The sequence below is a fragment of the Herpailurus yagouaroundi genome, unplaced genomic scaffold (genome assembly GCF_014898765.1).
Source record: "Herpailurus yagouaroundi ecotype Mexico unplaced genomic scaffold, PumYag 183, whole genome shotgun sequence".
NCBI lineage: Eukaryota > Metazoa > Chordata > Mammalia > Carnivora > Felidae > Herpailurus > Herpailurus yagouaroundi.
Genome location: NW_024412414.1, coordinates 5,327,817 through 5,340,352, shown reverse-complemented (window position 1 = coordinate 5,340,352; position 12,536 = coordinate 5,327,817). Strand labels below are relative to the sequence as shown.

General features: G+C 38.0%; 1 protein-coding gene across 13 annotated transcripts in view; it reads left to right on the top strand.

Moving 5' to 3' along the window:
* SETD5 (SET domain containing 5) overlaps positions 1–12,536 on the top strand; it is an 80,861-nt gene that overhangs the window by 45,466 nt on the left and 22,859 nt on the right. For all 13 annotated transcript variants that reach the window (XM_040492068.1, XM_040492075.1, XM_040492072.1 and 10 more), the window contains 9 exons: positions 224–372; positions 796–913; positions 1,598–1,707; positions 2,649–2,898; positions 3,298–3,381; positions 4,651–4,908; positions 5,589–5,909; positions 6,317–6,559; positions 11,776–11,905. In XM_040492068.1, coding sequence (XP_040348002.1) covers positions 224–372; positions 796–913; positions 1,598–1,707; positions 2,649–2,898; positions 3,298–3,381; positions 4,651–4,908; positions 5,589–5,909; positions 6,317–6,559; positions 11,776–11,905 — 1,663 coding nt within the window. The remainder of the gene's footprint in view (positions 1–223; positions 373–795; positions 914–1,597; positions 1,708–2,648; positions 2,899–3,297; positions 3,382–4,650; positions 4,909–5,588; positions 5,910–6,316; positions 6,560–11,775; positions 11,906–12,536) is intronic.

The following is a 12,536-nucleotide window of genomic DNA, read 5'->3' as shown; positions in this document are numbered from 1 at the left end:
TGATCTTTTCTTGCTTTTTTGTGAGGGAAGAGGTGACTGGTTCATTGGGTGGAGACTGTTTTCCTAGAAGCTTTTATCATTGAAAAGTTTCTGATTATTGAGCTAAATTGCATACAAATAAAACCTGAAAATATTGGTGCCTTTTCCTCAATTAGGAAATATATTAACTGTCTACCGTACTGGTGTTGCTGTTGTCTAATGTTAATACTCTGGTTTTATTTAGCTACAGTTGGGAAGAGTCACTCGTGTTCAAAAGCACCGGAAGATCCTGAGGGCTGCAAGAGATTTGGCTTTGGACACTCTTATAATAGAGTATCGAGGGAAAGTCATGTTACGACAGCAATTTGAGGTCAATGGGCATTTCTTCAAAAAGTAAGAACATCATTCACTGAGCAGTGAGGGCTAAAGTGGGCCTGGCAGAGTGGTATGGCTGGAAAGAAAGAAAAAGAGAAAAAGAAAGAAGAAAAAACCTTCTGGTTGATAGAATGGTCTTAGGGAAAAGATTACAGCTCAGATAGGCTCAAGTCTGTCTGCTATTTGCAGAAGAAATGTGCAGATAAATCTACAAATTGTTTAATGTATAAAGCAGTAATGACTCCTTTGCAAGCCAAGCATTTTTTGCTTTGTGCTTGTTGTTTAATCAAAAGCAGACAGGCACGTGATGTTTTTCAAGTTTAGGAATTGCAAAGGACTGCTGCTGCTTCTGTCAGCATATGCTTCATATTTGAAGTGAAGTCATGGGGTGGCCTTTTTATTTGTGTTGAGAATTACAGGAGTTTCACTTATATCCCTTAGACCATACCCCTTTGTGCTCTTCTACTCAAAATTCAATGGTGTAGAGATGTGTGTGGATGCACGTACTTTCGGTAATGATGCTCGGTTCATCAGAAGATCGTGTACACCAAATGCAGAGGTAAGATTTCTGTAGCAACTTCTCTTTGAATGGAATCACCAAAGGACAAGTCTTCTGAAGATGCAGTCTGAAAACTTCACCCAGATTAATATAAGGTCTGTAGATAATGATTATGATCTGTTATCATAAGATAAAAAAAAAAAAAAAGTAATGATGCTTTTATTCTATCTGATAGGATGGAAGCAGGTGGAGGATTTCTTAGAGAAGGCAGAAATGGGAAAAAGCAAGTTAGCATTTGCTAAAGAGAAATTTCATATTAAAGAAATTACTATATGAAAGAAGATGTCATTTTTTTTAGATTTTCGGTAATAGTGTTGTAAGGGAGATGCTAGACATTTCTAGAATTCATTACTCTGTGCATAATCCATGCAACTGCCATCAAATTCAGCAAGAAAATCCACAGAGCTTTTTTTTATAGGCTAAGGAATTTTAATTCTCTGGTACAGCTGACAACAGCTTTAAGTGTAGAGCAGAGATCTTATGCTCATTTCTGACATCTCAGGGTTTCTCTATTTATTTCAAAAGTATGAATTTTCAAACAATTACTGTGTAAGAGTTTCATATGAAATGATGGAGTTAAGTAACAGACTACCATAAATCTTAAGTGGAGATACTATTTTTCTCTCTTATGGAGAGTTCCTGGTCTTTATGGTAAATTGTAAACCATAAGCCATGTTCACACAGGTGCGACACATGATTGCAGATGGGATGATTCACCTATGTATCTATGCGGTGTCTGCCATCACCAAGGATGCTGAGGTCACGATAGCATTTGATTATGAGTACAGTAACTGGTAAGACCTCCAAAACCTTTCCTAAATGAATGACCTTGTCTTACTTTTTACACATTAAGCTCTTCTATCAGTCTGCTTTTGTTCCTTGTTATTTCCTTTTTTTTTTTAACCTCATCTTTCCATGAGTGATTCATTTTTTGTCTGGAAAATGTGGAGGGAGAGACAGATTTAGGGTTAATGTTTTTTTTCCTAGAGACACAGATACATACTATGACAGTGTTCACTGGTCTCCTAACCAACAGTGTTTTGTCTTTATGTCTCTATAGCAAGAACAGTAAAAGGGTGGTAGGTATGAGACACTCCCAAGAAATTGCAGTAGCATCTGTTGTTATGCACACAGCACTTGTGCCAGGGATCATATAGAATGAAAATTTTAAAGTTCACCCCACCCATTCAAACCATGTAATCTCTCTGAATGAGACAAAGCAGAAAAACTAAGATGGCAAGTCACAGATAAATATGTGATGGATTTTGCAAAACTTATGATCTTTCTCTCTTGGTCCTTTTAGGCCAAAAAGATTATATGTTAACTTGATGTTCATCACAGGTATGAGATGAAAAGGTATTAGGAATAAGTAGGGAATCATTAGGTTAAAAGTGAGGTGAAGGAAGGCACAAGAGAAGTATGGCCTCTTTAGCCCCTGTTATTGATTCACTGCCCAGTAAATAGCATAAAGACATTTGGGAGAAATGAACTTAGTGGAGGCTTTCTTTCCTTTCCACTGACCATATATAAGGGAAAAATTGGGGGTGATATAGCAAATATTGAGCATCAAATACTGAGAAGTATTCATAGGAGTCTAATGTATCTGTTTAATGTATTCAGAGATATTATACTAGAGGAAATTCCTATACTGTTACTCCAAGAGGATGAATGGAACAATAGGACTGATTTTTCATGGGTACTAAGACAAGCACTCTTGGTTGTTTCTTTGGAGCAGTAATTATAAAGTGGACTGTGCATGTCACAAGGGGAACCGGAATTGCCCTATACAGAAAAGGAATCCCAATGCTGCAGAACCACCACTCCCACCTCCTCCAAGTTTACCAACCATAGGAGCAGAGACAAGACGTAGAAAAGCACGACGGAAAGAGCTAGAGATGGAACAGCAGAATGAGGCTCCAGAAGAGGATAACAATCAGCAATCAGAACATGTTCCTGAGAAAGTAACTGTGTCCAGTGACCATGAGGTAATCTTCCCCTGGTCAGAGGATGTTGCTATGGTATTGTTTCTCTGCAAATAAAGAGGATCCCAGCTTGCCACATGTTGTTATAGGTAGGGAGTCCATAATAACACTTAATGCCCTTCATATCAAGGTGGGTGTGCATTCATTCATTGTCTTTCTCCCTCTCTTTTCTTTTTTCTTTTTTTTTTTTTTATAATGTCAAGCACATCCTTTCAGCTGCTTTCCATGTTTCATTCCAGAGAATGGTGCTTATCATTTGCATTTACCATGTGGTCTCACATGAATAACACTGTATGAAGTATTAGAAAATGTTTCTAGAGGATTTTAAGCTACCAGAAAAAAAAAAAGATTGCTTTTTCTTAGAGCTTAAGAGTACAGCTGAATATTGCCTCTGTTTTAAAGGAAACAGACAATCCAGAAGAAAAAGCAGAAGAAGAGAAAGAAGAGGTTACAGATGACCAGGAGAACCCAGCTCATAGCAGAAGGGTGGGTACTTTCTAATATCCTTTTGTTCCTGCTACCCACAGCATGTGAAGCCCTTCTCTTCTCAGTTTGTATCATCTCTTTCTTTGACAAAAATACCGTACCATCACCTGCACATTACAATTTGGGCTACTTTTTATTTCATTATGATTTATTTATTTTTATCTCAGAGACCCACATAGTAGTGGTCTAGTGGTTATTATCTGATGCCGGTCTTAAGAGGGTTCTTGCTAACAATCTGGTTTCCAAAGAACTGCCTGGTTGGAACAAAATAGGTATGTTAGGGCTTCTTGTTATGGAATTGGGTGAGGGTTTTTTTATTTTGGGGGTTGTTTTTTTTAAATGTTTATTTATTTTGAGAGAGAGTGAGGGAGGGGCAGAGAGGTAGAGAGGGAATCCCAAGCAAGCTCTGTGCTATCAGTGCAGAGCCCAATGTGAGGCTCAGTCTCAGGAACTGAGACCTGAGCTGAAATCAAGAGTCAGTCACTTAACGACTGAGCCACCCAGGTGCCCCTGGAATTGTGTGAGTTTTGACATAAAAATAAAACTTTTGTTGGTCACATATTTTCAAAAATTCTACTCTATTGCTGAAGCCAGCCATGTTTAGTTCTGGTCCTGAGAAGTTAAAATCTACTTCATTATTTTTGAATTCTGAAAACCATGAGAAAAATTGATTTTGATGACTTTTTTTCTTTTCTTCTTGTTTTTTTTTTAAGTTATTTATGTTGAGAGACAGTTGCATGAGCAGGAGAGGAGCAGAGAGAGAGGGATAGAGAGAATCCTAATAGGCTCCATGCTGTCAGCACAGAGCCCAAGGTAGGGCTCGATTCCACAAACTGTGATACCATGACCTTAGCCGAAATCAAGAGTCCAACCCTTAACCGACTGAGCCACCCAGGCATCCTGGCTATTTTTGGGAGGCACCTGGGTGGCTCAGTCAGTTGAGCTTCTGACTCTTGATTTCAGCTTGGGTCATGATCCCAGGGTTGTGAGATTGAACCCCACATCAGGCCTCACGCTGAGTGTGGAGGTGCTTTAGGATTCTTTTCTCTTTCCCTCTTCCCTCTCCCCCGCTTGCTCACTTACCTCCCTGAAATAAAAAATTTTTTTAAGTTATTTTTAGTTTTCACTTATGTTCTCTAAGATATATGTATCATTTTACTGGCAAATGTCTTTAAATGTCTATGAATTTCCATTAATAATAACATTTCTGGAAAAATATCTCTACCTTTTGTTGAAGTTTCCTTCTGTGTTAATGCTATTTCTTTCTAGACCCGGGAAGACAGGAAGGTCGAGGCCATCATGCATGCTTTTGAAAACTTAGAGAAAAGAAAGAAGCGGCGGGATCAGCCCTTAGAACAAAGCAATTCTGACATAGAGATTACTACCACCACCTCAGAGACCCCTCGGGGAGAAGAGGCAAAAACTGAAGCCCCTGAACCTGAAGTTAGCAACCCGGCTTCAAACATGACCATCCCAAGCACCCCACAGACTGTTGGAGTGAACACCCGGAGGTCTTCCCAAGCAGGGGTAAGAGATGGAAAGAATCCACACCTTAGACATCCTTGCTTTTACTAATATCCGCTATCTATCTTTTGAAATAGTTAAAATCAGCATTTTCACCTTCACCTCATATTACAATAAAAAAGGCCATTTTCATCAGCTGATTTGTGGGAATCAGGGAAACAATTTGAATGACTAGACACTTTCAGACTAGAATGTAACTTCATACTGTTTCTGCCAGATAAAACTGTTGATGGTGAGTTCATAAAAATCATTTTGTTTCTCTTTCCGTTCTTCTGTATAGCAGTTAGGCACCTGACCTTTCCTAAGATTCACAGGATGAACGAATCTTTTCATTCCCTACTCTGGCCATGAATTCTAAGCCTTAAGCCTAACCTCAGTACCTGGGAAAGAAACAAAGGAAAGAATTACCTTAGGGTTCTTAGAACCCTAAAATTAGGTAGCTACCTTCAGCCGACTTTGACCTATCTTATAAATACTTATTAGTAAAGAAATAGGCATCTGCCTCTAACCTCTTTGACTTGTGTAAGTTTTTTTTAAGGATTATGTTTGAGATTAGCATTTCTAAATACTCATTTTTTTTTTCACCACTAAATATTCAGAATGCTTCAAGTGAATAGGAGGCTGGATAGAATGTTTGCTGATAAGAAGTTTCTGGTAAGCATTTCACTCTGCTGTTGTCACAGGATGTTGCTCCAGAAAAGCCAGTCCCCAAGCCGCCTCCAGCAAAGCCTTCTAGGCCCCGACCGAAGAGTCGCATTTCTCGGTACCGGACCAGTTCAGCCCAAAGACTAAAGCGTCAGAAGCAGGCCATTGCACAACAGGCAGAGTTGTCACAAGCTGCCTTGGAAGAGGGCGGAAATAACAGCTCTGTGACTCCTACTGAAGCTGGAAATACAGACAGTTCAGGAGAAAACAGGCAATTAATAGGGTCTGACCCAACTGTGGTATCAGTTACTGGATCCCATGTCAACCGTGCGGCACCTAAATACCCCAAAACCAAAAAGGTAAGTCACAAATCTTCATAAATCTAATCTGGCAAGAGCGGTGTCTTAGTAAATGAGAGGATCTGTAATGTCCAGAAAATAATGACTCGTCCAAGTTTTACTAGAGAGAGTTTTAGATAAAAAGTTTTGTTTGAGGCAGCAAGCTGAAACCATCCTACTACCTTTTTTTGTTCCCTTAACTTTTAGGCAGAGCTTAAATTGCTTTTAGCTGGAATTATTTCTCCCTTAATGGTCATGGAAAGGGTGGAGGAAGATACCTTGCATTCTGAATGCCCAGTTCATATTCTCTGCAGCTGCTATATCTGCCTCTGTCCTAGTTTCTAGCTGAGGTTTGTCTTTGTGAGCTACACTGCTGCTTCTGGCTTTTACATCTCCAGCACTGACTAATGATCTCTTTTTTACCTTAGTATCTAGTTACAGAATGGTTGAATGACAAAGCCGAGAAGCAAGAATGCCCTGTTGAGTGCCCTTTACGTATCACCACGGACCCAACCGTACTGGCAACAACCCTGAACATGTTACCCGGTCTTATCCATTCCCCATTAATTTGCACCACCCCCAAACACTACATTCGCTTTGGCTCACCCTTTATCCCTGAGAGACGTCGAAGGCCCCTTCTGCCTGATGGCACCTTCAGCTCCTGTAAAAAGGTATGTCTGTGTTTATGTGGGTTTTTTTTTTTTTAACCTAGAATGCCTGTAATTGTGACATACCTAACATATTTTCTAGGCAGCCACTCTGTGCCCATGTAAGTTTTTAATGAGTTAATTCTTCAGCCATGAATAGTGATGCATCACGAGTCAGTAGGACTAAAATGGGATATATACTGCATTTTTGGTACTCAATTTGTGGATGTTGACTGTTGTCTTTTCCGAGAGCCCTTGAAGTTACTGAGTTGAGAGCACACAGCACTTGATGACTGAATAGGGAGGGATGTTCAGGGTGTGCTCTTGTGGTATTAGTTAATGTGTCCATTTGTGATTACTGTGTGAGATTGGGCCCCAGGTACTCTAGAGCACTATTGCATAAGTAAGAAAATGATCGAATTGTGTTTTCAATTTATTTAATTACTATTCTCATTTGAGTGAGAGTAGAGGAGAAATCCTGTTATAATTGGCATAATTCCTGTTCCTTGATCAAATAACAAACAAGTTGGACTGTTTATTCCCTAGTAAATATGGAACCTACTATAAATTTTCTCTCTCTTTCTCTCTCTCTCTTTTTCTCTCCCCCTCTCCCCACTGTCTCTCTAGTTACATACTGTTTTTGGGTCTAGTGGCAGTAGAGTTTGATGGTTGTTTTTGGAATGCTCTTTCAGAATTCCCAGAAGCCCTGCATATTTTCCAAAGGTGTCTCTTGAGAGTAGATCACTCCCTCAGACCTATAATGTCGTTTTTGTGTTTCTAGAAGTCTAGGACACCCTTTCATTTGGTCTTCCTTTGAGGTAGAGTCTGTTCCCTGGAACACCCTTTTCTCTTATCCTCAGATCTGGATTCAGGCTGCCTTCCTCAGTGTCTGCCATTGCCCTCCTCCACTGGCATCACGTACATGAGGATGCTGCATATAGATTATTTGATGTGATGAAGTCTCCAACTCCAGGCAGGTCTTCCCTGACTCCTCCAAACTTAAAGCTTTTCTCTTCCCCAAAGAGCAGAAATTATTTCTTGGGGGTGGGGGGCATAAAAGATGAGATAAAGTGGTGTGGGATATGGAGGGGAGGAGGGCAACAGGGTTCTGTGCACAAAGGAAGGGCACTACCACTGAATGGGTAGCATACACTGAAGAAAGTCTTCCTCATTACACATCTTACCTAAGAATTTGAGTCATCTAATGGTTTATTTAAATAACCTTAATAAATAGAATAACCCCTAAGGAGAAATTTGACCATGAGATCTTTGCCAAAAGGGAGGCTTTTAGATAATACAATCACATGGATAACTTACACATGTCAAGAATAAAAACAATGACATCTTTCTTGGGGGGGGGGGGAAACAATAGAAATTTGCCTAAGTGATAAAGGAGGGTTGGGTCTCTGGGCATACATTTTTACACCAAGTCACTTACCTTGGATCTTACAGATCATCTGAGAGGGGGGAAAAATTGCTTGCATGTAATGAGCATTATGACTAACCTTATTCTGTAATAATTGGAGAGTTGTGTTAATTCTGGTATGGCACGCAAATCTAATCTTCGATTAAATTTAGTTCAGTCCCTCATGAAGAGTAACAGCTCAAAATATTAAACTACATTTTTAGAATGCTATTGAACCATTAGAGAAGGTGTGACAATTAGATATGGTCTTTAGTTTGGAGGAGCAAGTCAGGTGATGACTTAGTATATATGAGAGAGGTTTTTCCTTTTGTTCTGTTTTTGACTGGACATAACACTAGACTTCTAAGAATGTTAACTGTTGAAGCATCTTATCAAGCCAGATAGTGGTATCTCCTATATTGGTCCTGTGAGAAGGGCAGGCTATCATTTACTACAGATTAATAATGAAGTCTGAATTGTAAATAGTATAAACAGGCCTCTTGAAATGCCCCCCTTAATCATTCTGATGCAATCAGTCTTGCTTTTCCAACTAACAGTGTCCTGTAAAAACCAGAAACATGGAGAATATGATTTCAAATCTGATAGAAAATCCATTTCTTAGAACTCTTTTTACCTCATTATAGTTTAAGACTTATATCTGTAGATCATCTTTGTATCTCCACTGGCAGCAGATTAAAAAAAAAACCATATAACTCATGCCCATTTTATATTCTCCAAATGTGTCTGACCATCCTTAGTCTTGTTTTCTGCAGGCTCTGCTCAGGCACTTTTATGTATATACATCATATTAGTCCTCAGGAAGAGTTCAGGCTGTGTATGCTTAGATATCTGATAAAATTACTTAAATTGGGTCTTTAAAATTATTTAAGCTTAGATCTGAATTGAGTTGAAGTCACAGGTTTAATGTTTACTATTAACATGAAGATTATATTACAAACTAAAAATTTCACTTTTAAAGGGCAGAATTAATGAAATTGGGTCTTTTATCTAGAAATTGAACCCAGCTTTATCCTAGGTGGGAATGGAAAAGAGTTATTTTTAGATTGGCTAGAGAGAACACTTAGGTCCTAGTGTAGGACCTATGAAGATCTGCATTATTTAACAAAATTGGATAAATTTCTGAAAGTCTTAGAGGAGAATGTGAGTTAAACAGATGAGAAAAACCATCGTCCATGGGATTAGTTAGTACAGTGTGCATTGCTGATAGGCCTGTTGTTTCTTACCTGATTAAATGACATAAAAACCTCATAAATTAAAAGCCATGTAAAGTTGCTTGTGTATATTTTGCATCCAGATTCTTAGAATGTTTGACAGAACATTTTTTGATGTCCCTGGAATTTCTAAATTATATTGAATCATAGCTCTTATAAAAAGCACACTATGGCATATCTTTTGTGTGTTCACTTATTTTAGAGTGCGAGCATTGATTTGATGAATAGCTAATCAGTCTTTTCACTAGTGTCCTTCCTTGTTCTTTCTAAATCTTCTTTAAACGTACTTGTAGGTATAATATGAGTGGGGTGTGAGGGATTTGGTCTTCCAGATTTCTTAGAAAACTATCCTGACTGAAAATGAAACACTTCACTTTGCATTGGTATTTTATTGTATGCGCTGGTGGGTTATTAATCTGTGTACCTTTATACAGAGCATTGAAATACAGTTGAACAAATCTTCACTAAATATATGTGCCTTGTAATATGCTATAAGCTTTCTTCACATGCATTTTCTCAGTAAGCCTTCATGACAACCCTGTGAAGTTGGTATTATGGGCCTTGATTTATAGGTCCAGAAGCTTTGTCTTAGATGGGTTGCCCAGAGTTAGGCAGCTAGTAGGGGCATGGCCAAGTTTTAGTTCAGATCTTTGTGGACTCCAGAACCCAGATTACTTCCTTGCTCCTTCCCCATAGTAATGAAACTCTTTAAAACATTTCTCTCACCTATCTCTAAGCTTCTAAAAACTTTCATATAGAGTTTTGGAGAAGGAGGAAGTATTCTTTTTAGCTAATAACTATAGCTAGAACTGAGGGGCTGGGGATATCTAAAGTTGTTATTAAAGAACTTTGTCAGTTACAAACAAATGTTCAAGTTCTTTTTTTATTGGCTCTTATATTGTGTACACATACAGTAGGGCAGGAGGAATGGGTTTGATCGTGTTTCTGTGTTTGACCTTATAGCTAATCATAGCAGCATCTTATTCTTTAGAATGCCCCTGTCCTGGTTTTATTTTCCCTTTTTGTAGTCATCAGATCCAGAATGTAAATTCTTTTATGAGTGCATCTACTTGACACTGGAAATATAAGAACTTATCTTCTCTTGGAGGAAAGCACAGTGACCCCAAGTGAGTCCTGTCATCTGCTCTGAAAAGAAAAACTTGTACTAAAGGTATCTGTAACAAAGGATTTTTCACTCATTTTGTCCTCCAGGGCCTAATTTTCCCCCTCTATACAATGAGTGCTTTGGACAAGGTGACCTCTAAGGTCTCTTCTAAACTGTAAGGCGCTATGTTTCTGACAGTTCATCTTTACATCAGTATTCTGTGTATAAGAGTTCATTCTTGGTCTTGTTTTGCCTTTTCAGAGACCTAGTCATATCATAAAATGTTGGTGCAATTCATTTGACTTCAGATCTCTTTTTTATATGCTTATTCACTCTTAACTGCCTTGTGTTTAGTTTTATTTTTGCTTTCATTTGGTAGACCACAAAGCCATTTATTTACACGATGTAAAATTTTCCTTGGTAAAATATTCCTCGCATTATTTCCTAAGAAATGATTATTATTTCCTAAGTTTCTAAGAGGGTGAATCTATTTGCCCTCTTTGGTGAAGAGAATATTTACTTACCTGTAATACTTGTTCTCTGAAGGTGTAAAATTATAATCACCTTTGCTCTTCCTATTTGGGGGAGGGTCTAATTCAGAAATTGATGTTTATCAAAATTCGATCTGTCTTATGTCAGGGCAGGAGAGCCACAGAGTGGTGAGCAACCTACAACTGTGTATCTTAAGAGAACACAATTACAGGTAAGAAATTTTCTCTCTTCCCCAGGATGAATAATCTTATTATCCTAATCTTTGCAGGCTCACTTTTCTGACCTGAATTTATATCTCATCATTGTAGTTCCAGTATTTGCTACAAAAAATGTGACTGATTAGAGAGCTCTTTTTTACTTTTTCCCCTATTTGGTTTCTACAGAAGTTCATTTGTTCTGGTGATTTGCATTATTCTTCCATAAGTTAACCAAAGTACTTGATAGGGAAAAAAAACCTCACAGGTTATTCTGTCTAAGAGTAGATCTTTTGGAAGTATTTTGTACCTATACAGAAGAGCTGTTTATTCTCATCAGGTCTTCCTGTGAAGCTTTTCTATTACCTCTTCAGACATCCCCAGCACAGGGTAGACAACTCTTAAAAGATCTTTTATCTTCTTTCTAGGCACTTATTTTATGTACAGGTTTTATAATATATGATCAGAGTCTCTCTTAAATGAAAGCTAAGATTTCTTGATGTCTTCCCATTTACCCCATCCTAAGCAATATGAAAAGTTGAATAATAATCATTTTTTATTGGTTTTTGGTGTTTTGATGGGATCTCATTATGTGTAATCCAGATTTTCTCACTTTTGTCCCATAAAAGGATTGTTGGGGCAATATTCTAATATACTGAAACACAAAAAATACTTGACTCTGGAATTGAATGTGTGTTGGAGTGCATCTCTCACCAGTTGATGTGGAATGATCTGGTTAATGTATTTAAAATAGCTTTACTAAATAGTTCTGAATGATTATTGATAATTCCCTGGTTCTTCTCCTATTACAGCGCTGGATAAAGCAAGCCTTGGAAGAAGGGATGACTCAAACGTCATCTGTACCCCAAGAGACTAGAACTCAGCACCTATACCAAAGTAACGAGAATAGTAACTCTTCTAGTATCTGCAAAGACAATGCAGGTACGTATCTCAAACCTTCCTGAATATGTAAGCAATGATTATTTCTGGTCCACATAAAAAAATTCAGTTTGATTACTTGAAAAGTCTGATACCCAAAAAAAAAAAAAAAAAAAAAAAGGCATTGTTATCTAAATAGTTACTTTACATCTGTCTTTACAGAGGAAGAGAGAGATCTCAAGTCAGGGAACAGTTTTCCCGCGCCGACAAAGAAGGAACTAGACAGTGTACAGATAATAGCAGAAATGGTTATAAAAAGGTTAGATACATTTAAAGTAGTAAGTTTAGGAAATCTATATCCATATTTATAAGAGGAGAAATAAGCAAGAAAGATGTGGGACACTGTTCGGGAAAAGAATAAAAATACAGATGATTGAGTTGAGTGGGGCTTGGTTGAAGGAGATGAATGAAGTAAATGAGAAATTGTTACAACTTTATTGTTTTCAAAAGGGCTTCCACAGTTAGTGTAAAATTTTGGAGGAGACATGGCTTTGAATCAAATGTAAGGTCCTTGTGAGTTTTTAAATTAGAAGGTCTTAAAAAATCATTAGGTCCATTGGTTTTCAAAGTAACTCTTGCAGGGTAATTTTAATTGAATTGCAACTGAAATCACTGGTGCCTGAACTTGTGATAC